Source organism: Teleopsis dalmanni, chromosome 2 (genome assembly GCF_002237135.1).
Source record: "Teleopsis dalmanni isolate 2A chromosome 2, ASM223713v2, whole genome shotgun sequence".
NCBI classification, from domain to species: Eukaryota; Metazoa; Arthropoda; class Insecta; order Diptera; family Diopsidae; genus Teleopsis; species Teleopsis dalmanni.
In genome coordinates, this window is record NC_051847.1 from 136672271 (window position 1) to 136699494 (window position 27224).

Below are 27224 nucleotides of genomic sequence, written 5' to 3' on the forward strand. Positions count from 1 at the left end.
ATATAGTATTGCTTTTATAGCTATATTATGTTATAAATAAATATATTGTATAATAAATAAATGAAATTTAAAATAATTTGACAAAGATATTACCTTTTTTTATTAAAAATAAAATGTTCGTAATTATTTCAATGTACGCAATGTAGTACTGTACTATGTTATATACTATATACTACATATTTATTTCAATGTATTTATCCATTCAATTCATTTGAAATGTGAATTTGGCAACTTAATATCTACGAGAAAACGACTATTACTGCACAATATACACTATTATTTAACAGATATGATTACATTGTCTTTAGTTCTGACTCGAATTCAGTTCTCAGCACATTTACTGCCTTTTAGAGATAGTATTGTCGTATGTAAATAATCCAATTATATTAATTGGGAGTTCCAGCAAGCATTACTCTGTAGAAATTTCGTTTTCTAAATTTAAAATAAATGTTCTAAATAATGAATAATTTTAAAATAATATACATAGAAAATGTAAAAAAGAAAATATTTTGTGAAATAATTATACACTCATTAAATTAAATTCCCAAAATCACTTAAAACAATAGCTTTTTTTTTTGCATTTAATTATAAACAATACCACGAATTAATTACAAATATGTTTAATGAATCAAGTTAATGATTATAATTTATTTAATTTATTCGGTTGAATGTATTTAATTTTTTTCCAAATGATTAACTGTGCAATAACTGAAACCTGATTTCACAACAATTTTTAAAAATATCTTAATTTTTTTTGTGTTAGATAGATGTACATTGAACTAACACAAAAGTACCTCAGTGGTAGTACGAGTACTAGTAATTTATTATGAGACAAAATATTATTTGGAATTGATATGGCAACACAAATTCCCTAAAGAAATGGGTGTGATATATAATTTCTTTAAATTCTAGTGAATAAAATGTATGTATTTCCTCGGAAAACTAATTTTTTTGAAAAATTAGCTATTATTTTTAACTAGTACATACATAATTACGTATTTTAGCAGAAAGAATATTTAATAATTCAAAATTTAATTTAATTTATAGAATATATAACTATAAATGCTATCTTATTAATAGTAAGATGATGATGCCTAGTAAAAATGCAAATTATTCTAAGAGTATTAGACATGAAGAAATTAATACGGATCTAGCAGTAAAATAAGGTTATCGTGGTTGGTCAGTGTTGTTTGACAGCAATTCGTAGGTATTATTGCCTGACATCATTATGCCATCTATTGGCCAATATATCATGACAGCTTAAAATGATAAGACAAGACAGATATATTGTTGGAATCTGGTAGATAATTTTATGGCATTTATTTTTTCGATCAGTACAATTTTTGACTATTTTTTGCAATAAATGTGGCCGTATAGCGTCAATGATGGCATGAACATTCGCTTTTAATACTTCCAGAGTTTCTGGGGTTTGTCGGCATAAACCAATAACGTAAAATAGACCCATAAAAGGTGTCGAGAGCCATTAAATCCCACGTATGAGGGGCCAGTTAACAAGATCACTTCTGGAAATAATGGTCCTATTGTTAACAAATTAAGTTGATTTCACAAAGAATCGTTTAGCTGTATGGCCAGTTGCGCCATCTTGTTGGAACCAAATATCGACGATGTTTAACTGATTAGATATGATTTTGAAAACAAAAATTCAGTCAGCATTGCTCAATAGTGCTCCCCATTCACCGTAACGACAGCTCTTTCCTCATTTCGAAAGAAATAAGGACCGATGATGCCTACAGCGTGTAAACCGCGCCAAACAGTCAATTTTAATGAATGTTATGGTGACTCTTTAACGGCTTAAGGATTATCTTCGCTCCATATACGGTAATTTTGCGTATTCACATAACCACCTAAGAGCTGATTATGATGAAGTGCTCTACGAACAGATTTGTTTTTGTAAAAGTTAATTTCCACAAGCGTTATTGTAGCGTTAAACGATTCATAATGAATTGCCAAATCTTACTGAACAGAAATGTCAATATACTTTGATATTCTCAGCTGTCAAAGCATAAATTTTGCAAAAATATCTAAAATGTTTCAAATATCAGTTCAGTGATGGCTTTACCGAAATGGAACTTTAATGCTATTATCTACAATTTCGAATTTTGAGCTAACTACTGCTGTTTCCCACGATCTTGCAGAGAGGAGTGCTGTGAAAGTAGTGCACGTTTCAGATACATTTTTGTGCAAACATTACTTGCATTTCAGATTCTGTTTTTTATTTTTTGTTTTTTATTTTCTGTGTTTAAATTATGCCACAATTTCTTACACAACATTGCCATTTTCATTTTAAAATAATTGTTTTCCTTGTTATGAAATCAAACAACATTTTTCTATGACAGTTGGGAGAGAAGATGGAGCCACGTCTGGAATGGTGGATGCTGTTAAATTAATTTTTCCGCAGATCCAAAAGCATGTCCAGCCGAACGTGTGTGGGATTTGAGTGCAGCAATTTTACCACAATTTACTTGCAGTTCAGCTTTCCTCAACATTTGTGCGTTGTACGCAGCTGGGCTTTCGGTCCGTAAATTTACGAATTTTATGTTTTTAATGAAAAATAAACAATTTTAATTTTAGTGCTTCTGCGTTTGAAGTGTAAACAAAAAAGTAAATTAACTTGAAAAAAATTTACACTTTCTGGCTGAAAAACTGCTCAGTTCAAGTTTACACGTGCGGTTAAAGTTTGCATAAATTTGGAATCAATTTTTAAAGTCCACATAAAAACCAAAATCCCATAAATTGTCGTTATGTACATAAAAATCATAGAGCCATTCCGATTCATAGAGCCATTTGATATTTCCACGCATTGATTTTTTGTTTTTTGATTCAAATAAAAAAGTAGTTTGGTTTGTCAAAACCCGCGCTTTGCAATTGACAAGTCAAGCACTTTGTGGTGTTAACATTTTTTGAAACTGCTTAACGACTGTCAAAAATGATTTAACTATCAATTTGGATTAAAAAATTTGAAATAATAAAATTTTAATTAAATTATGGATATTTTTAAACTATTGATATATTATTTAGTTATACAAATATTTTCGTATTAACATGTAGTGATGAGTTGTGTATTTTATTTATTAAATTGATAGGTCTATAATAAACTATTATTAAGAAACGTTATACAATTGCAAGTCCTGATTACGCAGCACTGTTTCAGAGACATATGTCAAACAGAACTGTCATTCAAGGTATTATCTTGCCATTTTATAATAAGGGTTGTGCAATACGTCGAAAATATAGTGAGTGGATGTTTAAACAACAGCGTATGGATGATAATTTTTCGCACCAAATTTATCATAGTGTTGAAGATCAATAGTGTTTCAAGAAATAATAAAAAAAAAATAATCGCCAAAGCATAAAAATCCGTAAGAGTTTGACGAAAGATCACTGCATCAACGGTATTGTGTGGCATTTGGTCTGAATGTATGATTGAGCTTATGCGAAAAATCGTTTAGTTATAATCGAGTTATTACAATCTATGTGCTGACAATGAATCAAAATAGTCCAATACGCACACAGGAAGATATGCTGATCTATGGTACGTCATCAGTTAAAAGATAAATAAATGATAATAATTCTAGTATAGTTAAAGCTTAGTGTGGGGCAGGGATAAGTCCCCAACCATAAAAGAGTAAAAGTGCGCAATAGCACTAATTCCAACCACAACAACAACAACATAACAATGTATAGTATAATAAAAGACAAGCATTATCCACAATTTTAAAACTTATCTTCACTTAGATAAGTTCTTTGATAACTCTTGAATTGCAATAACTTTCCCTATTATTGGCGTCTCCCTTGTGGGAGACTGACAACTAATTTAATATGACGTTTGAAATGCATATTAAAAAAATATATTTTAGAAATATAAAGTATTGTATAAAGTATTCTGTTTTTCGCCAAAATCTACAGCTCTTTTCAAATTTTTTGCCGGACACCTCGATTTCGTTTTACAATGTTCTTCTCCATGTGTTTTTAGAACGTCTCTTACGACTGCCTTGGAAGTTCCAAGACCTTGTCGACAAATTTCCGTGGTGTCTTTTCACAATATGTGACCTAGCTACCGCGATTTTCGTAGTTTTATGTAATTTACCATTGGTTCCAATTTACATTTTTCATATAAATCGAAGTAACTGATAACATTTGGTCACCACTCCTTGAAAATACGTCGAAGACATCTGACATCTGATAACATCAGGTTATCTTTTCTTGTGCTCTCTTCTGCGGATATTACACTATCTAGGTAGTTAAAATCTCCGACTTGCTCGATTACCATGTATTGTTGTATTTTATAGTTCATCTAGTATTGTTTGCATGGCGGAGTGCTTCACTGACATTAAGCAGATGTTCTCTGCAGCCAGGTCTTTAAGTTGTTCAGTAAAGTTCCAATAAATGTCTGTTCGTTTTCCATAATAGACATTTGCAGAATACCATCGATGACGATGAGAAAGAGGATAGGCGAAAATAAGCATTCTTGTCGTAATCCTGCGCTGGTTGCGATGTTGTCTGAAGTTAACCATTATAAAGCACTCTGCATATGAAGTCAGCATATTGTCCTTTGATTAATGATAATAACTTGTCAGACGCTTCTTTGGATCTGAGTACCTCTCAAATACTGTCGCGGTTTATGCTGTCAAATGCAGTGTTGTAGTCGACAAAAACAAGTAGGAGTGTGGTCTGCCATTCATTCATTTATAATACTATATAATATTTTTTTATATAATATATTTTATGTTATATTATTATTCATATTGTGTTGTGTTACATAATATATTGTAATATTGCATATATTATATCAGATTTTATATTATATTAATATATTTAGATTTATAATATGTTTGTATATATATACATATATATATACATACATAAATAAATAGCGAAATCAGTTCCTTTTAAAAGTGTAAAGCTTAACTTTTGAAATTTTATGGTTTCGTAGATCAACATCGCAAGGTAAGAACTTCACCCACTAGCAAGTACAGTTTATTTCTGAGTGGTTTTGAGCTTACCTACATATACCTATAAAATTATATTATAAAATTGTTAGTTATAAATATCACACACCATTTGTTAATAAAGTTGTAAAGAAATTAAATTAGAAAAAATATCATATAATATCATATAACGGTGAGGAATTGAATTGTAGTAGAATAGATTCAAAGTGTTCTTATTAGCAGTTATAAAATTCTATGTATCATTTACTTTAAGTCAATGACACCCATATAGTTTGAAAATCATTTTAGTGGCGCTCCACGATGATTGTAGTGCAAACCTTGGCATTTTTTAGGTTTAATTAAAATTTTAATGTAAGACGTAATCTAATCTACTCTATGGAATCTGTTAATTTTTTTTGGGAATTATAAAGTTTTATTTGTATAACTTAAAGTTCATTAAATTTAAAATAGATCTTAAACTATCAAATTTTTTTAGTACTTTTGATAAATGTATTTCATGACTTAATTCAAAAAATCTGCATACCACTAATAGAGGTATACAAAAAGTAAAATAGACTAGCAATTTAAATTATAAGTCTACTATGATTAAAATTAGTTTTTAAAGTCTGCTTTCTGAAATGTAAAATAAAGCATATCTTAAAAATAATTTTTTGTTCTGGTTAATTTTGAAGACATACAAACTATGATCATCATTTTTTTTTTTTGTTTGATTCTATTAACCAAAAGATGGCCTATTAACTTCAAAACCAAAATCTCTTGTTTTTTTGTTTCTATAATTAGACATTACTATCCGGTATGACTAAAGCGAAGGTGTTTCAATAATTTTGTATCTCATGATTACAAAAGGTTTGTTGTATCTTCCGTTTTTTGGACATCATATGAGCCAAATTGTATTGTATTGATAATACTTCAAAAGAATTTCGTAGGATTATTCCTCTTATATAGCACTACTGATTAGAAACAATCCAAGTTTATTAATAACACCCAAAAGTCGGAAAGAAGAACAAATGAACAACAAAAGAAAGTCTTTAGTTCTGGTGACTGCAATTTGTCATCTTCCTCGATGATTTCGTTTGGTATCATCACGACTAATCAAATTTTATTGTTCGAAAAAATTGTACAGATAATAATTTAAAAAATTTGGATAGTAAAGCAGATTATAAAAACCTAAAGTTAAAAATATTTTATAACAAACTTATTTCAGAAATCAAAGAATATTAAGAAAGTTAATCACCGTAATATATATTAGATTTTTTTTTTAAGAAAAATATATGTGTAAAAAAATATTAAAAATATATAATTTAGTATAAATCTATATAATTTTTTGAAATATATAAATATTAATATACTAAGATCACATTAACTTTTGGATTTAATTATTATTATTGTAAAATATTTTTATATATTATTAGCGAAATCCGTTCCTTTTGAAAATCTAAAGCATAATTTTTGAAATTTAGTGGTTTCGTAAATCAAGTATATAAAGTAAGAACTTCACCCATTAACATGTGAAATTTATTGTTGAATGGTTTTGAGCTTACTTACATTAAAATTTTAATTAAACCTGAAAAGTGAAATTTATTTTAATAATATTTTTATTACATATTCATGATTTTATTTATATAAAATTTTAACATTTTATTTAATAATTTTACAAACTAACTAACTAGATTTCAATCCCAATATTAATGCAAATATCTAAAGCTTAAAGGATTAAATTCAGTTATTAGTTTTTCTTTTATTAGATTTATTGATTTTGTTTGGATTATAGCTTTAATTAGTTTATTTATTTTAAATTAGACTTCGATTTCCAGTTTATCTTTCTAGCATAAGATACTTGTGAAGCTCTATTCAATATTATAGTAAATGATTTCTTAATGTGATCGGAATATTATATATTAATTGCAACTATTATATATTGTATTTTACTGGATTTTTTATGTTGAAATTTGGAATTCAATTTCGGTCAGAATATGTTTTTTGACTAATGGAGTAATTTTTGCTAATACTTTAGTACATTTATATTAATGCTGTATAAATTTTAGTTTTTATAAATCAACTATATTTTTTTAAGTAGGAACCCCTATTAAAGATTCATAACCGATCTTGAATGGGTTATTCAGTTAATACTTACGCATTTATATTTGATTATTATTTGTTATATATTATATATATTTTTCTTTTTTCCTGTGGTGAGAAACCATTAGTTCGTAGTTGACTTCAAAATTATGTGTTATGTATTATTCTATAATATTCTCTATTTTAGCTTCTATTATTATTATTATTATATTGTAGATAGGCTGTACATGCATTGCGAAAGATCTTTTGCGCAGCCTCCCGTCAAACTAGTTCAATCCCAAACTTTTAAAGAATTTTGTGTCCACTGTTTTAGCTATGTGTGTAGGGCTCAAAATTTCACTGTTTAGATAGATAGACGTTCTGCTATTTCCTGTTGCTCTTGACAGCTTCTACCTTCTGTAAGGGCCATGTTATGCAGAGTGTCTCGGGCACGCCAAATTACGCTCTTTCGAGCTATGCCGAAAATGCATGTTATGCAGAGTGTCACATCAGTATTGCCAATTTTGTATTTTTACTACTTCTTGGTTTTGCCTAAATTTAAAAGGAAATTTAGATATGCTCACTTTCAATTTGCCACCAAAAATAACTCGCATGAAAAAACTCATAGAGGCTGTAATAATGTTAATTTATTATTATATTATCTTGTAATAATTGTTAACAGTACTTACGCGTTTCTTTAAAATCGGAAAGTGTAATAATTATTTTATTAGCGATTTATAAAAAAAATGCGGTGTTGCTTACTGCCATTTTTTCTCCAAAACGTACTAGAATTGTAGTAGTTTGCTCCTAAAAGGCGCAAATTTTGAAATTTATTACTAAACAACACTGTTTTGCCTTAGTGCCGGGGCACAAATACGCCGGCTCTCATGCCGGAGTTCGAACGGCCATATTGTTTTTTCTCTCATTCTCAAATTTAAAATTGAAAACAACAACAATTGTACTCATGCCGTGCCCGAGACACTCTGCATAACATGACCCTAACATGGCCCTAATTAAATACAATTCTTTCACTAAAATTATACATACACTAGTTCAAAATAAGTCCAATATTGACAAAGTGCATGATATTGATAGACAATCAATATACAATTCAATAAACGTGAAATTCCAGGAAATGTTTAGCACAATTAATCTAAAACATGACACATATAATTTACATATAATTTAAAAATGAATGACCAAGTGCCTGGTCAGAATTGACGGTTCACTTTTTCGTCATTATTAAAAATCACTTCAGGCTAAATATCGCAATACACAGTGATCGTTGGACAGTAAGTTTGAATTTTTACCACCCCCGAAGTCGTAATTTTGTTTGTTAACATATCCACCAAGCGAATAAAGATCCTCATCATTAGAGAAAATTTGATCCAGATAGTTCCTACCTTTTTTTTTAGTAAGGTTATAATTTTAATATTTTTAATGGCTGTTATGTGTTTAGTATCATGCACATAAGAGCTTTCAAAAGGATCAGGTTATAGTTCTGATTGATTCATTACTTAAGAAACATATTTATATTATTATGATTTTTAGTACTTCAATAAATTCCCGAAAAGTCACGTATTCGTCAATGATAGACCTTAAACTTCGACTTCATTTAAATACAATATTTTATCTTTCATTTATTAGATATTATAAAATCTGAAAGTTGGGTAAAATAGATAAAACTCACTGGACTTTAGAACAAAATAATAAACGTATTAAATGAAGCTGCCTGCTGCTTGGTCAGGCTTATTGTGGCATAGATATCCAATAAAATTTTTTTGAAGCTGTTGCATAGTATAATTTTAATTATAAATTGTATATAGTAATTAATAAATAAATAAAAAAAATTATTTTTATTTTGAGGACAGATTATTCCGTAATTGGATTATTAAAAATGATTTCTTAGAAATAAGTTGAGTTCCTTATTAGTTTCGCTGCAACAATATCACATTTTTTCAATTAATGAAATGATAATTATTTCTATTTTACTGTATATACAATTTAATTTACTATTAATTAAAAAAAATTTTAATTTTTCCCACAATACTTTAACTTTAAACGCTGTACTCCATAATTATCTTGAATATCCGCCAATTCACGTTGCATTCGCATGTACGAAAACGTACGAACTTTATCCATTCCAGGCATGCACGTAATAAATGCACTTGTTCCAGTTTGGCATTACAAGTTGGTATGGATTTGATTGCACCTACACAAATGCAGTGGAAGTAGATATCTGGTTCCACTGTATTGACTGTAAAATAGTAAAAATCTAAATAATATGCCATGTCGATGGCGCTGATAGTTCACATTGAATTTCCAGCATTGCTTTGTACTTTTTGCGGTGGAAATTCGCAAAATGTTGAATTATTGCATCTGAATTAGTTGAACTTACCTAGGATTGCGTGAGATTCATCATCTAACAAATCACGAAAACACAATTGAGCAAATAATTAATGTTATTTCGTTAATTTAAAACAAAAATTGAAATAAATAAAATATCAACTCTGATTTTGAAATTTCGTCTGATGATGATGCAATGAAGAGATATTTCATTTTTACAGCATTTGCAAGTGCTAACAACTTTGCCAAAATGGTAATAAAACCTCAAAGCCAAGCAGGGGTGAATTGACAATAGTAATTAAGTAAAATGTTTCATGTCAACAATTTGGCTAAATATCAGGGAAAAATTCATTTAAATCTGCAATTTTCTAGTTCAATAAGTGCGAAGAGGAGTTGTTCGTTCGCGTGCTGAATTTATTAATTCTATTCCATACGCCGCCGCTTTTAGTGCAATATAAATACGAGGTGTAGAGTAATGGCAATAGCATGTCTGTTGCATGCGCTGCAATTAAGTGATAATAAAGCAAGAAAAATAAAAAATAAAATATAAAAATTGCTGGCAGATTGAAAAATGTCGTTAAAATGCAATCGACACACGCCATGCATGTTATAGATATGGTACCTTGCAAATTCAGTTTTAATAGCCCCAGCTTAACCTCCATTCCATCTCAGTTTTGCCATTTCAATGCCGCTGAGACTGCATTAAGAGTAATGTAAGCAAACACTATAATGATTGAAACCATTACTGTTCTTTTTCCGCTCAACATGCACTACTTCCTTTCTACACGGTTTTTATGCCTCCACTATGTTAGACTAAAACTGAAGTTTTATGGCAGTCTTACTGGCATATCCGTTTAAAATTTGTTGAGAAATGCCAAAATAATTTTACATGAACAAGTTTTTTTTTGTCGCAAAGTTCAGACGAAAATATTTACTGCCTGAAGTTTCTAATAAACATTTTGGACACATCCAGTATTTCACTATATTTGTATTTTTATTCATAGAAACTTTTACAAACTTGTCATATGTTGTCATGTACTTACAACTTCTTAAAAAGTTTTGTACTACAAGTGCACTTAATTTATTTTATTCTTTCTAATGGAAAAGATTTTCTTACAGCTTTATTTACTATTTTTACAGTTTCTAAAGAATTATTTTTAGAATGTACATATTAAGTTTCTAGAGTTTAATTTACTTATAGAATTTTTTGGTTATTTACCTACAAGTTTTGTAGCTTTCCGTACACATTATTTTCTTCAATTCTTTGAGGAAAATTTCTATTAATAAAAATAATTATTAAATATTTTTAAATTGTTTTTTGGTTGTTTTATTTTCTCCACGCATCTTAATGAAATAAAATTTTGTCATAAATAATATCTTATATATAAAACACGAACGTTACGGTGAATAGCGAGCACTACCACTATCGAACCATGTTGACTGAATTAATGATGTCGATGTTTAATTCCAACAAGACGGAGCAACTTGTCATACAGCGGTTTTAACAATCGATTTATTGCGAAATCAATTTGTTAACAACAGGACTTTTATTTCCATAAGTGGTCCTGTTAGCTGGCCCCCTCGTTCGTGTGATGTAACACCTCTCGATTACTTTTTATGGGGCTATGTTAAGTCATTGGCTTATCCTGAGAAATCAGCACGTCTTGAAGCATTGGAGACCAACGTTCATGTCACCATTGACGCCATACGGTCACATTTATTGTAAAAAATAGTCAAAAATTGAACTGATCGAATGGACCATATAACAGGTCGCCGCGGCGGACATATGCCGGAAATCATATTTAAAAAATAAATACAATGAAATAAAAAAAAAATTTATTCTAACAATATTTCCGACTTATATTATTATTTTAAGTACTCATCTGATCAGAGTACTTAAAGTGCTCAAAAAGTACTCGGATTTTGTATATAAAACAAATTTAAATTTTATTTCAAATTTATTTTATCATCTTCAAAACATGCTCCTTCTGAAGCGATACACTATACCAACGCTTAATCCAATCTTCCATACACTTTTCGTAGGCCCGTGAAGGTATGGCTTTTAGTTCCTTCAGCAAATTTTCTTTTACCGATTCAATCGACTCAAAACGCTTACCACGGGGGGGCAATTTGAGTTTCGGGAACAGGAAAAAGTCGCACGGATCCAGATCTGGCGAATATGGTGCCTAAGCGATGACAGTGGTGCCGTGTTTTGTCAAAAAATCGCATACAACAAGAATTTTCCATAATAAAAATCGGTAAATGCACTTGAGGTAGTTTCACATTAACAGCTGCTGTAAACAAACCAATTGACAGAAGGCGCTCAAATTTGTACCATATGTCAAGAAAGGGTGTACCAGCATAACAAAAAAAGACCTTTTTGAAAAAGGTCTATAACTTAAGGAATAGTTAACAAACAACAGAATCTGGGTAGAAGATAAGCTAACTGTTAAATGGAGCAATTTTTGACTAATTTTGGTTTAAACTATTGCAAACAAAAAAATTATATAGGCTACAACTCGAAATTGCCTTTAACCTTTTAAGTGCAATATTACCATTTAGTTTTTGTGCATATTTCATTGATTGAATTATCGTATTTTCAATATGATAGATTTCTGCAATGAAATTATAGTCTTGTCAGAACAAAATGATATTTAGTTTCAAAAAACTATACTTAAAATTCTACTTCGTTCTTATTTAATTTTTTTTTTCCAAAAGTAAGACAATAATTTAGCGGGCATTGTTATATATTTCAGTTTTTGTTTAGTTTAATTTATTTCAGCCAACTTTTACATTTCCCCAAGTTCATAGAAATGCAGTTGAAACGAAATTTGCATAAAAACTTGCATGTTTCTGGTCTGTTATTGGTCTGCTATTACTGCACACGAGTTCGTCAAGTGCCAAAACTGTTTGTGGTTTGAAAACTGAAATATGCAATACAAAGTCTGTAGAACCCGTGTCTCTCTACCGTTAGGAGCATAAATGGGGTGGAAAACCGTTTTGTATAAGAGTCGCGCTTAACCGCAATAATGGGTTCGGACGAGACAAGTGTACGTGGAGGCACTCATTGTTAAAGTTGGCAACTGAAATATGAGTTGCGTTGCTGAAAGAACTTCAAACTGTCAGCGACAGCAAGAACAACAATACAAAATGTTTTCAAACAACAACAGCAACAGAAGCAATATCATCAGCAACAATAGCACTAACAATTGCACCAAAAACAATTACCGGCATAGAAAGTCAAGTGAAGGGAACTGGAGTGAAGTGAAGTGAATGGCATTAACCATGCAAAGACCAAAAATGGTTTGAACAAATTTTCACTTCTCGTAGAATTGAAAAAAAAAAACATATTTAAATTACTTTCAATTTGGTTGGCTCAACTGTGTGGATCTGCGCTTAAGTCCATTGTAATTAGCATTTAAGTGTTAATAGACTTAACTACTCACAGACACAAAATATACATAATAAAAAGTATTCTACTTTGCTGAAGCAGTAAGTCAATGGGGCAATTGTACGTGCATTGAACCCCGGTTTATATTGTATGAGGCTGTATTGTTTTTATTGCTGTCAATCTCATTTTGGAATAATGAGTTTTTTCTTTTACTTTTATTGTGGCAAAACTGTGTCATATAAAATCATTTAAGTGTGGGAAATGAGTAATTTGCCTTATTTTAATAATAATTAAATAAATAATTCCTTAATGCTCATTACACACAGACATTATATATAATTGCTATCTATGAAACGTTCGCTCATTACGTACAATGTAGTGCAATACCGAAAATAATTGCAGAATTGGTAAAAACTCATTAAGATTTCAATTACCGCTCCAGCTTATGTACAAAAACGCCGATGACTCTTGAAAGTAATACTGCAGTTTTACTTTTTAATTTATTAAGTCAAAAGCCAGTAAGCCATTAGCACATCAAGCCAATCCATTAAGTTGTTCAGAAAAGTATTAGTGATAGCAAGTAATCCATTTAAAGCGATTTACTCATTTTTATTGAAATGTCTTAAAAGGAGAATGCTGTAGTAAGTGGAGCAAAACAATTAAATAGTAATTTTTTCTGGTTATTAATAAGAAGTAGTCAATTACTAAAGAAGTCATTTTTAACCATTAAGCATTTAGAAAGCCTCCTTGTTAAACATTTAATTTTTACAAAATGACCGTGAAGAGTGTATAGCACTTGGGGCAAATCTTCGAGTTCTTGAACTTTGCATGCAGGTCTTCAACTCTTAGCAATGAATATTTCAGAGCAAATCTCTTATAACCCTTTACTCACGTAGTAGGAAAAAGGCTTTATTAACACTGTCAAGATGTTCGCGAAGTAGTGCAGCAGATATCAGAAAACCTATAAAGTATGTAAAATGTTTTTAGTGAAAAAAAAAAATAAATAGAATAATTTTTACTTTGTTGGAAACACTTTTCCTAATAAAATTCTCCTAAATAATAAAATTAATAATAATAATAAAATAAATAGTAATAATAAAATTAGTAATAATAATACAATTAATAATAATAATAAAATTAATAATAATGATAGAATTAAAAATAATAATATAATTAATAATAATAATTAAATTAATAATAACAATGAAATTAATAATAATAACAAGAAAATTTATAATAATAATAAAATTAATAGTAATAATAAAATTAATAATAATAATAAAATTAATAATAATGATAAAATTAAAAATAATAATATAATTAATAATAATAATAAAATTTATAATAAGAATAAAATTGATAATAATAATAAAATTAATAATAATAATACAATAATAATAATAATAAAATTAATAATAATAATAAAAATAATAATAATAATACAATTAATAATAATAATAAAATTAATAATAATAATACAATTAATAATAATAATAATAAAATTAATAATTTTAATAGTAATAAAAATAATTATTTTTTCGAGGCTGGGGAATAAAAAATGCTTACACATATCTTCAGAAACATCTTCCTGTGGTTTATGCGAGGTTCACGTAAATCGTTCACCCACTAAAAATCCCCCTTTCCAGGATGAAGTACATCATCCGGAACCGCCACTAGATATTGCTTCAGATCATGCTCATACTGATTATAAGATTAAATCGTACGACGCTGCTCTAGGGCCTGCATCTAGGTGCCTCTTTTTTACACGGTGTATTTCCTCCACGTGCCTCACCACCACGAACTAGTGGTTCTCACTTGCCAGAAGTAAAGGAACTATGTTTCCCGGGGTCCACATACCACTAATCTATATCTCCAGATTCTCTCCGTCTTTTGCTCCAAATAGTGTTATATGAACAAATATACAGAATTTTTAAACCCAGTAAGATAAAAATTTATGACATATTAAATTATATTCAAACAATAAACGATATAAATTCCTGTATAGTTAAAGCAGGGAGGCAAGGGATAAAAGGGATAAAAATGGATAAAAATTTGTGAATAATGGAAGATTTTTAGAAAAATCATTTTGATATATTAAATTATCCCATAATTTGAAAATTATCTTTGGGTAGAATATTTTAAAATACCTGTTTATCGATTAATATGAAGATATATGCTCCAAATAATGTTAAGTGTTATTACGATAAAAGATAAAAAGATTTATTTTATATCAAGTTTAAGAGTATATAACTAATGAAAAATTTGTGACTAATGTAGGATTTTTGGATAAAGTTATATTCAATTTTTCATGGTTTAAAAATCTTCTTGGGGAAAAAAATTTTAAGCAACCTTTATGTCAATTAATATTTATAATAAACCAAGAAATCAGTTCATTGCTTCAATTTTGACGGATAATGTTGTATAATGATTGCGATTATTAGATAAGATTAATTGATTTAACTGTTTTTTTAACATTATGTATATATCAATGCAACCATTGATATACCATCGTTTTTTAGCTATATAAATAAAATACAAAACAAACGTTTTTCAAACGACCTATAAATATATGTATGTCATAACTGCCTTATAATTTAAGCAGTCGATATTAATATTTTCCTATTACTTCTTACAAAGTTTTATTATATTGGTTTTACAAGTTTTGTTGTTAAAAAAAAATTTACCTTTGTAATACCATATTTTTATTTTTTTTAGTTTTACTAAAACGGTTACATCCAAAATAAATATTGTAAATAAAATTTGGTTTATAATTTTATTCAATCAGAATCCTCTTCATCAATCTCTTTGAAAATGGTCCGTATACATTGTTTAAATCTCTTATATGCGTACGAAGAATGAAATTCAATTCCCAACATATCCCGCAATCCAAATGTATTATTCACATAATTTAATGCACTCCAAATTATACGTTTATCATTTGTGTCGATGTTTTTGAATATGACGCCCTGATCTATTCTATGATTTACAACGATTACCATCGTATTAGGATTACGCATTATTAATTTTCTCATTTTATTGCATGGATCTTCAACTATTTTAAGAATACCCTTACCTGGAACAAACATAAAAGAATTATATTATTCACAATACCATAATTTTTTATCAAAAATTACAAATAGTTTTCCATTTCTTAAAACGTCGGTCCATCTTAAATAGTGTAACAAACCCATAAAAGATTTCACTATAATTTGCACACGCTTTTGAAGTACTGTTTCGGCGTAATGAATTGGTGCCCGATCGGTTGCGAATTGTAATAGGTCCAGGTCCAGGTCCGTCACCATCACCTGTGCTACTTATATGGAGCGGGGAAGTTTCTGGCGCTGTAAAGACATTTCGTGTTCCGTCAGAGTGAGGCATTTCTTGTAGATAATTATATTTTGATTGTTTTGTATAAATTGAGCATGTTGGCTTTTCTTCCGAAATATCTATCCCATCAACAGATTTCTCTACAATGATAGTATATTTATTATCCGTGGAAAATTATTTCTAGATTCATTAAAAATATGTTTTAGCTTTAGTTGACTCAACTAATTTATGTGATTTTTTTAATACCTAATAATCCGGATTGTATTTGTGTTTTCCTTACAGCAACTACTTTGTCAAGCTCAGGAAAATTGTTATCCATTAGTCCTAGGGTTTCAATTGGGATTTTGTTTTGCACAGCGGAAGAAACAACTCCTGTGATATCTTTATAAGTTTGTTGTGAACATTGTATATTACAATCTTGATCAGTACAGCTTGACGGTGTATTTGCATAGCTCGTTGGTGCTATTGAATACTCTGGTATAGTACCTAGTTTAGATATCTCCAGGTTCCCGTTATTGTAGTTTTGACATGTTCTACCTGATGTATCTTCTTCTATAACGTTAGTATTTATATTTAATTGACTGTACGCTCTTGTCAGTTCATCCATTTTAAACTTACACTTTTTGATTTTATTGCTTAAATTTTTATTATTAGTTATTTGCTTAGGAGGTATACGGCGGTTTATGTATAATTACTTTTTAAATTTCATTGTTAATTTATTCTCTTAACAAATTAAACGTTCACTATAGCAAAATATGTTAAGTTAGACAATTTTATAAAATATGATAGAGTTGATTTGAATTAAAAAATTAAATTTGTCAAAAATGTAAATTAAAAATAAATCCTTTCTTAACTAAGTTTGATGTGTATAGTTAAACAAATAAACATGAAATTGCACCACAATATGTGATTATAGAAGGGTCATAATTTATTGTTTTTCATTTTTTCTGTTACGGCTTAAGATACCTCCCGAACATGATACTATAGATGATACTATTAGATTAACAAAAGTTGTTCTCCAATCAGTTTATCTTTGACTTACGCATAGAAATCATTGGTTATCCTAATTTAGGACTGTACAGTGGATTATCTGTTAGTTGATTGCCTTAAGCAAAGTCAATTAAATGAGCGGATGTATAATTACTTCCATTGTTGTGGTGTTGAAGTATCCATCTTTGGCGAGTGAACTTTCTTATTCTTCTGAGCACTACTGGCAAACAAATGGTGGTATACCATTTAGAATTGATTATTTAACCTTATTTTATTAGCACTGTTACCACTTAATAAGTTTTTCTGAAAACAACATACGTTGTTTATACATTTTATATATTTATAGATTCGTTTATACATTATACAATATATGTTAAGATCATTTGTTTCAAAAATGTTCAAAGAAAGTATAACATATAATAAACTGACAATATAATGTGTGTTGAGCGGAGGGACTGTAGCCAATGCGTGTAAGCGACTGTACCCAGTACGTGTGAGGGACTGTTTAGGGACGAATGAATGATATTAATTATTTATGGGCGTCATGGAATGAATTCGTTGACAATTTATTTATCGGTTGACAGAGCTAATTGAATGTAATTAGTTGACTACTATAATAATTTTAAAAATCAACTTATTTTAGGTTATAAAAGTGACTGGGTTTATATTCTAGAACTAGACGCCTAATGGGACTATATACAGATTTTAGTCATCGACCAAATAATATATCATATTTTTGTAAAACGTCAAACATTTTATAAATTTTTTACAAATGTTTCAAAATATTTTTGCATATGTTTAACTAATTTTTTTTAAATAAAATATTATTTTTGAGACCCAGGATGAAAAAAAAATAAAGATCTGTTCCTCTCACAACATTTGAATGCTTTTAATAATATTATTAACTTTTTTTATTATTAATTGATTAATTAAATTCGATTTTAACGTCAATATTTGGCAATACTCGAAACAGCTATATGGTTAGCCAAAATTTAATTAAAATAATAATAAATAATAATAAAATAATTTTTGTTGTTATAGTTTGCTACTATTCGAAACCGCTATATTAATTGATTAATTTTTAATAGGAGTAGTAGCTAATAGAAATATTCGAAGAATTACAGATAATTGATTGAGTTTGTTTGTTAATTAACAATTCAAAACTATTTTATGGGTGAAACAAATACATATGTTCTAATATAATGAAAACTATATTAGGTAGGAGTATACAAAAAAATGGATTATAACTTCTGATAGTAAAACTATTTTCGATGATATTGATTAGTGGATGCACATACTTTAAAATCATATTTCTAAGGTTGCACATCTCTGTTGTATCTAAGTACTATCAAGTAGAGAATGATTTTTCAATAATATATTATTATTATTATGTTGAGGCTAGTTGAGTCATAACCCCTCTCTACGCCTTGACTGAATTATTGTTTACCACTTTATCAAACTAAGCAATAATTGACCTCAGATCTGCATACCTCCCCGAGGAGCCTGTAACCATTCTGAGATTCAATAACGCGGTGTTGGTAAGCCAGTCATTTTTTGTAAATAATTTCAGGGCACTATCCTTTAAGTATTATTTGATCGGATCAATCGTCCTATTGTACCATGGTACCTTGAAAAGTCTTCTCAGAGCCTGACTTTGTGTAATTTCTAACTATCAATAATATATTATTTGTTTTTTTTTTCAATTATTGAATAATAATTCTTTTTACTTTAAAGAAAAACTAGACGAGTGTATCAGAAATCTAGAGTCAATGGAAAGAATGTGAATTAGTAAACGAAATAAATTATGTGTTTTATAAAACAAATTATATAAAATAAATATTTATTAACTTAAAACAGTACCACATGATTTTTACTTAACTACTACTTAGTTTAATAGATTTTTTTATACCTATTTATTTTTTATATAGTTTAATATAGCTTTTTTTTGTCTACTTTAGGTAAAATGCGGTAGCTAAGCCAACTATATTGTGATAAAATCCAAACTATTCTGGATCAAAATCGGATTCATTTGTTAATGTCAAGCGATAATGCTATAGAGCAGTTAGATATAATTGCAGGACAAACACAAATAAAATGTAAAAACCACTAAAAGCCAACATTAAAGAAACAAAAAATGGCAATTTAAAGCAAAAAATAATACCAAAATCAAAATCAAAAACAACAACGAATAAACGAAATACAAAGAAATCTCGAATAAAAATAAATGACGAATAAATTTGGGAGTGCAGAAAATCGAATAAAAGAAGCAAATATTTAATCGAAATTCAGGCGATTGCCAACAAAAGTCACACAAAGGTATGGTTTTATGTTAAGTCCCAAGACAAAAGTAAAAACAGCAACTGAAGTATTCTTCTGCAATATCAACAGCAACAGCAAAAGCAACAGCATAATCAACAACAGCAACAACAGAAAGAGCCGTAATAGAGCAGCAACACGATGTCGCTTAAATTGTTTCGACGCGGTTCAGCGCGCTGCCTTGGTTTACTGTCAGCATTTGTCACAATATTGTTATGTCTTTACTACATTTCCATGGGACAGCCAACCTTACAACCGAAAGACACAACAGCGACTATAACAATAATTGGTGGCAGTGGAAGTACCAGCAGCAACGCTGGCAATGCTAATGGTGCCTTGTTACATTTGCCACTGCAACATTTTAATAAAAATAGTCCGCATAAAATTAAAATTAATGATCAGGAAACATTAGAGAAACATAAATATGCCATATTACAACAAAAACAACAGCAACAATTGTCCAGTGCTGTTGGGTCAATAGCAGTGAGTAATGATGATGAGACTGGCATGGTGGTCGATAATCCAAACTGGGACGGTAAATGTTATATTTTAAATGAGAGCGTAACGAATATAACCGCAGGTGATGAATATCCAAAATTTGATTTTCAGGTATTTATTTATTGTTTTTTATTTTTTTTTTTGGTTTTTTTAATTGTATTTTAATTTTTTAACAGCCGGAATGGATACGCACGAAAGAGTATTGGGATCGTGGCTTTGAGGAGCGTTTCGAAGCACAAAAAAGTGATAAAGAGCGACCATCTTTAAAGGTAATTACTAGGTTATATACTTAAAAACTTGGAAATTTGTGATTCCTTCAATATACCTTACAGATAATTGTGGTACCTCACTCTCACAATGATCCCGGCTGGCTAAAGACATTTGTTAACTACTTTCAAGCTGATTCACGTCAAATACTCAATTTGATGGTCACCAAAATGCAGGAGTACAAGGAAATGACCTTTATTTGGTCTGAAATAAGTTTTCTACAATTGTGGTGGGATCAAGCGCATCCCACTAAACAACGTGCGCTTAAACGTCTTATTAACTCGGGACGTTTAGAAATCACTACCGGTGGTTGGGTTATGACTGATGAAGCTAATGTACACATATATGCTATGTTGGATCAATTAATTGAAGGTCATCAATGGTTACGTAATAATTTGAATGTTACGCCCACTGTCGGTTGGTCTATTGATCCATTCGGACATGGTAGCACAGTGCCTTACTTATTGTCTGGTAGTAATTTCGAGGGTGCAATTATACAACGTATACACTATGCTTGGAAGCAATGGTTTGCTAGACAACAAAATGGTGATTTTATATGGACTCCGTATTGGGAGAAACAAGGCGGCACTCAATCAAACAAACAAGGTCAACTACTAATGCATAATATGCCTTTTGATATATATTCGATAAAAGGTTCTTGTGGACCACATCCCTATATATGTTTAAATTTCGATTTTCGTAAAATACCTGGAGAATATACAGAATATTCTGTGAAAGCAGAATTTATTACTGATGAAAATATTGAGAAAAAGGCACAATTATTACTGGAGCAATATGCGCGCACCGCGTCATTATTTCCACATAATGTGGCTCTAATACCTGTTGGAGACGATTTTCGTTATAATAAAGAACGAGAAGTTGATCAGCAATATATCAATTATAAAAAACTAATTGATCATATTATGGACAATAAGCGGTTATATAATGTAGATATATCTTTCGGTAAGTTAAGAGAAATACATTTTGGAATTGTAATATTCTGCTAAAAAAAAGCTTTTTAAATAGTTTAAAGATAACATTTAAGTATATTTTTTTTAAATCAGCCTGTACTTCACGGACCAATTAGTATATTGTGACCGACTAGATACAAAATGTAGTCACAAACGCATATGATTATTTCTTTAAACACAATCAAGTGCTAACTAATTATATGAGTAGTTTTACTATTTACTATTTTCCACCATCACAAATGTAGTATTCGCATATTTTTTTTCATCTGTTATGATCAGCCTATTTCCTATATGCTTATCTTAAATTTTAAATAATTGTTATTATATTTATTTACTTCGTGTCCTAATATAGACTATCATTTGTCATTTTTTTTATTCCCATAACGACTGTTTGTATCTCCAATTTATTAGAATGATACGTTTTTAGAAAGATAATTATGCTAATTTCAATTTCAGCACCCATTACATCGTCTTATATGTATATACATTTTTATCTGTTCATCACAACTTTACCTTATATTGTTCCCTTTATATAACTATAATCTATTAACTGAGTTATTTTTCTCTTTTTAATGTAAAGAAAGAGATACTACTTCTAAGCTTTTAATAAATATAAGCCTTCTTAGATTACTAAAACGTCGGTCAGCAAAAATGCTAGAGATTTATTTGTTTATTATTTATTTATTTATTTATTTGAGTTAACACTAAAATACTTCGTAAAGTGCTTCGTCCTGAAATTTATTTTAGCAACAGTACTTTTTAATATATTTTTTTTTACAAATTTTATTTGGTATTTATTTTGGTTATCATTACTGCGACAGAGGCTCCATGATCCCATTAATAGCATTACTTATTAATTTCTTTTATTCAACTTTTATTAAATATTTATTTTGGCAATAATTAGCCTCAGAGAGGCGCCATGAAGCCTTTAATAAGTATTAAATAAATTCTAATTCATGATCGTAAATAATTCAGTTTTCAGCTAAAGCAAGAAAAGATTGATTTCCAATTGTTGTCATAAACCAACAGTAGCGTTCAAGGTAAACACCTTTCAGGAGGTTAAAGCCATTGTGTATTGTGTGAAAACAATGTATTCCATCAATCAATCAATCAACTCTAGCATAGTTGAACGTTAAAACTCTACTCGACATGGTTGATATGTTATAGAAAATATTTTATACATATTTTATATTATATATTGGGCATTGAATAATTATAATACTTAGTTAAGCGATCTATTTTTACGATTAAAATATGTGTAATACTTATTTTTCCAATTTATATATGTAAACATATTTCTTTATACGACTTCAATATATACAATTAAATAATGCCTTATCTTCATTTTAGGAACTCCAAAAGATTATTTCAATGAAATTCGTAAGAGATCTGAATCATTTCCTACATTCAAAGGTGACTTTTTCGTGTATTCCGATATATTCTCTGAAGGACGCCCTGCTTATTGGTCCGGTTATTATACAACTCGTCCATTTTATAAAATAATGAGCGCGGATTTAGAACACAATTTACGAGCTGCTGAAATTTTATTTACAATAGCTTATAACAATGCTTTGAAATTCCACCATGAGAACGCAATTAAAATATTTGAAAAGAATTATGAAAAAATGATAAATGCACGCCGTAATCTTGCTTTGTTTCAACATCACGATGCCATAACTGGAACTTCAAAAGCAGCAGTGATGCGTGACTATGCTATGCGTCTCTTCGAGAGCACACAGGATGTGATGAAAATGCAAGAATCCACTATTGAATTACTCATACAGAATGGTACATCGCATCATAATTTCTTATTAAGCGAACTGGAACGTGATAATTTTAGTAAATTGCCTAGAAAAACTCTAATACCGCTGGGTATAAATAGCATTGGTAGTGATTTTGTAGATATTAATTTAGGCTTAAATGGTGAAAAAGCAAAATCCACATCATTTGTGATTTATAATTCATTGGCACAGAAACGTTTGGAAGTCATTACGTTACGTACGTTAGTGCCGAATATTAAGGTATATAATGAGCTTGGAGCAGAACTGCATCATTTACAAATAAATCCTGTTTGGAATATAACTGATCCATATGACTTGGGAATAAATACTGGTAGCAGCAGTGCGGGTCGTATACGAGTCTCCACACGTCAATACGAAGTAATGTTTGTGGCTCAACTTGATGCATTATCACTTAATACTTATCGAGTTGAAATAGATGAAGTGAATTATAAACACGCAATGGCTACAATTTATTGTGACGAATGTACCGATACAACCACACCACCCAGTGTAGCAACTAACGGAGAGTTCACTGTGAAATCTAAACCTGCAGGTATGACAGAATTTATTAGTTGTTTTCAGATTAATAATTATTATTTCTTTTTTAAGGTGATGTACAATTGGAAAATAATCACATGCGCTTACTTTTTGATGAGAAAACTGGGTTTTTAAAAACTGTTACACGTAAAAATAAGGATCAAAAACTGTTGCAACCCATGCAATGTGCGATTAAATTTGCTGCTTATCGCAGTGCACAATTTCATTCTGGCGCTTATCTCTTCAAAACCGATCCAGAACAAAGCGAAAGTGAAAAGGATGTACTTGAACAATATGAAGACATACGAATTATTATAACATCTGGACCAATTGCTAGCGATGTCAATGTGATTTATGGTCCATTCCTAGCTCATACAGTGCGCATTTTAAATACGCAAACTTACTTGGATGCTGCTATTTATATTGAAAATGATATTGATTTTGAACCACCACCGAAAAATCGTGAAACAGAGTTGTTTATGAGATTTGTGACTGATATTGATAATATAGCACCGGCCAAAAAGGATATTTTAAAAGATGGCGATACAGTACAAGAATTACCGGAATTCTATACCGATCAAAATGGTTTTCAGTATCATAAGTGAGAGATCTAATTTTTTACAACAAAATCATATATAAAATAATTTTCTTTTATTTCTTTCCAGACGCGTTAAAGTACCCACAATCGGCATCGAAGGCAATTACTTTCCCATTACTACTGGCGCCTTTATGCAGGATAGTCGTGTCCGCCTTACTTTACTCACAACACATGCACAAGGTGCAGCGAGTTACGAACCTGGTCAACTTGAAGTAATGTTAGATCGTCGCACACTTTACGATGACTATCGTGGCATGGGTGAAGGTATCGTAGACAGTCGCCTAACACGTCATAAATTTTGGGTGCTTATAGAAGATATGCCTGCGCAACCACAAAATAAATATCAAGTGCCCAGTTTGTTGGCTACACAATTGGCAAATGGTTTGCGTTATGTGCCGAATGTTTATTTCGTTGAAACTTTTGACACACCGTCAACGCAGCTAAAACCAAAAGCTTTGCTATTCGAACAAGGCGTACTTCCATGTGATGTTCATTTACTTAATTTCCGCACGCTATCTGAGGAACAGTTGCAACTATTCCCAACTTCATCAGCATTGTTAATCTTACAGCGTCAGGGTTATGATTGTGCAGTTGGTCAAGATATAGATACGAGTGCAATATGTAATTTCTCAACAAAAGGTTTGGGACAATTGAAATTTAAACATCTCAACATAGCCCGTTTGGAAACTACTACGTTAACCGGAATGTTACGTGCAAAAGAGAGAAAGCGTTTGAATTCATTTGCTGAAATTAATTTAGAGCCAATGGAGTTGCGTACCTTTAATGCCACTTTCAAAGTTTAGATACATCCTTCTATTGTTCTATTGTTGTGTTCTTGTAGGTAGCTTTATTTGTGTTTATATGTTTGTGTGTATTTAGGTATGTGTGCTTAGCTATATTTATGTGTTCGAATTTATTTATTAATTTCATGTTGATAAACGCTTTGTTTAACAATTGTTGTATATTTGTTTGTATTATATATATTGTAATATTAACTTTATAATATAAGTAAATTATATTTTCTTTCAAGGTTTAACGTTGTATTACACCATTTATAGACAATGACTGATTCAACAGATTATTGACATGCCTCAATTTATTTTTATTTTGATGCACTTATATATTATGATTTAAAAAATAATTTTTATTGAATCTCGAATATTTTTATTATATAAAAATTAACGCATGACAAGTTATGTTTATACAATTAATCAAATTGTAAAGTAACTGAAATTGGAATAGATGCTTATTTAATTTCTTAAATATAACACTCTCTACTTTCCTACAGACATCATGGCAAGCATTCCGTATAAACTTTATTAAACTTTCCAAAATTAGCTTCTGTAAATTACAAATTTAAATGAAAAATTAATTATTTATGGGCTTAAGTATTATGCACTTAAAACATTTAGAAAACATTTATATATTGCAATTTAAATACTTGATTTAATATCCCCCACTGCTTTCTTTGTAATTTAAAACAAAGAGTATAGTATATTAACTGATTATATTGAATATCTTTCAAGATACAATTTGTTTCTATTAGTTATATATCGAATAATATCTGGGAAATTATATGTCTGCATTATGTCTACTTATCATTGTATCTAATCTAAATATAGTAGTTATTTTAAGCCGACAGGCCTCCGTAATACTTTTAAAATACTTCCTATTAGTTTATTATGTGTTGGAGAAATATGTCAAGCTTTAAACAAGCCATAAACATTTTCTTAGAGAGATGGAGGGATTTCATTCAGGGAGGTAAAAAAGTATCAGCTCATTCATTATCTACCCATAAATATGACATAGTTCAATTGCAAATACAATTTTCCAACATTAGTTCTATTTTGTATAACATTCGTTGCTTTTTTGCATTTATCAATTAATATTTATTTGATTTAAATTTAAATTAAATTACATTAATGCATAATCGTGAAAACCAATATATTTTAAATTTTTAAATAAATAAGCTCGTTTAATTAATTTAAAGTATCGAGTTGAGTATCGTACAGTATCGAGTACAGTATTTTAACTGCGATCAAATCAAAGAAATAATTATATTGTTCTATTTAATTTTTTGGGAAACTATTTTAACTGTTATTAAATCGGAGAAATTACTATTTATATTGTTTTTTAAAACAATATAACAAAAATACTGATTACTTATTTGAAAGTTATCATTATTCATTTAAAAAATTTATTAAAATAAAAGTATATAATCAGATCTGATTTTCTAAACCTTTCAAACTTTTGCTCATAAATATATTCTCCAAAATATTCAAAAAAAAAAAAGAAAAAATAGAAAATATCAGTTGTGTTCTTACAAATATATTAAGAAACTTTTTTACAAAGTCAAGGCAGCCCTCCGTTGTTTGCAACATTATTATATTATTTTAAACTTAATGCACTTGTATATTTAAAAATATTGTATTTTTTAGAACATGCTTTAAATTTATATATTAAAAAAATATTAAATAAAACAAAAACCGTTAATATCAATATTATATATATTTAAACTTTAGTCCAATTGGTAGTAATTGTGTACCTAATTTTTTTAACTTCAACTATAGCACATAATTTTAATATTTGTTCCACATTATAGAACTTTATATACAATTACAGAAAAACTTTGTACATACTGAATTAGATTTAAATTTATCCAACAAAAAAAATAATAAATAATAATCTGAAGTTAATAAAATCAAAAATAAAAAACTTTTAGTTAACAAAAAATATTTTTAAATGAAATTGTAGTTCGCACTTGATATTAGACTACGAACGGAATAATTCATTTTAAAATTATACACGCTTTGTTTAAAAGTATGAATAAAACTATTCAAATTATTTTGTTTTGATATATATAAAAAAATTGGTTTATACTTATGCTACAATGATTGCTTTAGACTGATTAGATTAAATATTTAAATAAAAATATTTAGTTATTAAAATATCTGTTTTACTTGCCTATAAATATTTTTAGATAATTATGAGCTTTTATGTCCTACTCTATATTGAAAAGATATTATTTATATAAAATATTCTATTTTTTTTTAATAGCTAAATATTTATTTTTGTTTTAAACTAACACATTCTTAATATAAAGAAATAATCAAATATATATTTTATTTTTTTAATCAAGTATTAAAATATTTATTAAGAGTTTGAATATTTTAT

The 27224-nt window shown here is 29.1% G+C and overlaps 2 protein-coding genes across 3 annotated transcripts; one reads left to right on the forward strand and one right to left on the reverse strand.

Annotated features, from left to right (window-relative positions):
- Nucleotides 1-15481: 15481 nt before the first annotated feature.
- On the reverse strand, nt 15482-16852 carry LOC119685760. Its single transcript, XM_038100139.1, has 3 exons — nt 16339-16852; nt 15900-16232; nt 15482-15838 (listed from the first exon to the last, which is right to left on the reverse strand). The coding sequence occupies exons 1-3, from the start codon at nt 16697-16699 to the stop codon at nt 15543-15545; spliced, it is 990 nt and encodes a 329-aa protein (XP_037956067.1). The 5' UTR covers nt 16700-16852; the 3' UTR covers nt 15482-15542.
- A 2384-nt stretch (nt 16853-19236) lies between these two features.
- On the forward strand, nt 19237-25040 carry LOC119685752 (alpha-mannosidase 2). 2 transcript variants are annotated; one of them, XM_038100129.1, is made up of 7 exons: nt 19237-19398; nt 19471-20007; nt 20073-20165; nt 20229-21126; nt 22485-23468; nt 23525-24053; nt 24118-25040. In XM_038100129.1, exons 2-7 carry the CDS (start codon nt 19540-19542, stop codon nt 24851-24853), a joined length of 3708 nt encoding a protein of 1235 aa, XP_037956057.1. In that variant the 5' UTR covers nt 19237-19398; nt 19471-19539; the 3' UTR covers nt 24854-25040. The 2 variants fall into 2 exon arrangements, with proteins under 2 accessions (XP_037956057.1, XP_037956056.1); XM_038100128.1 differs by having other exon boundaries at nt 19237-20007.
- The last annotated feature ends 2184 nt before the right edge of the window (nt 25041-27224 follow it).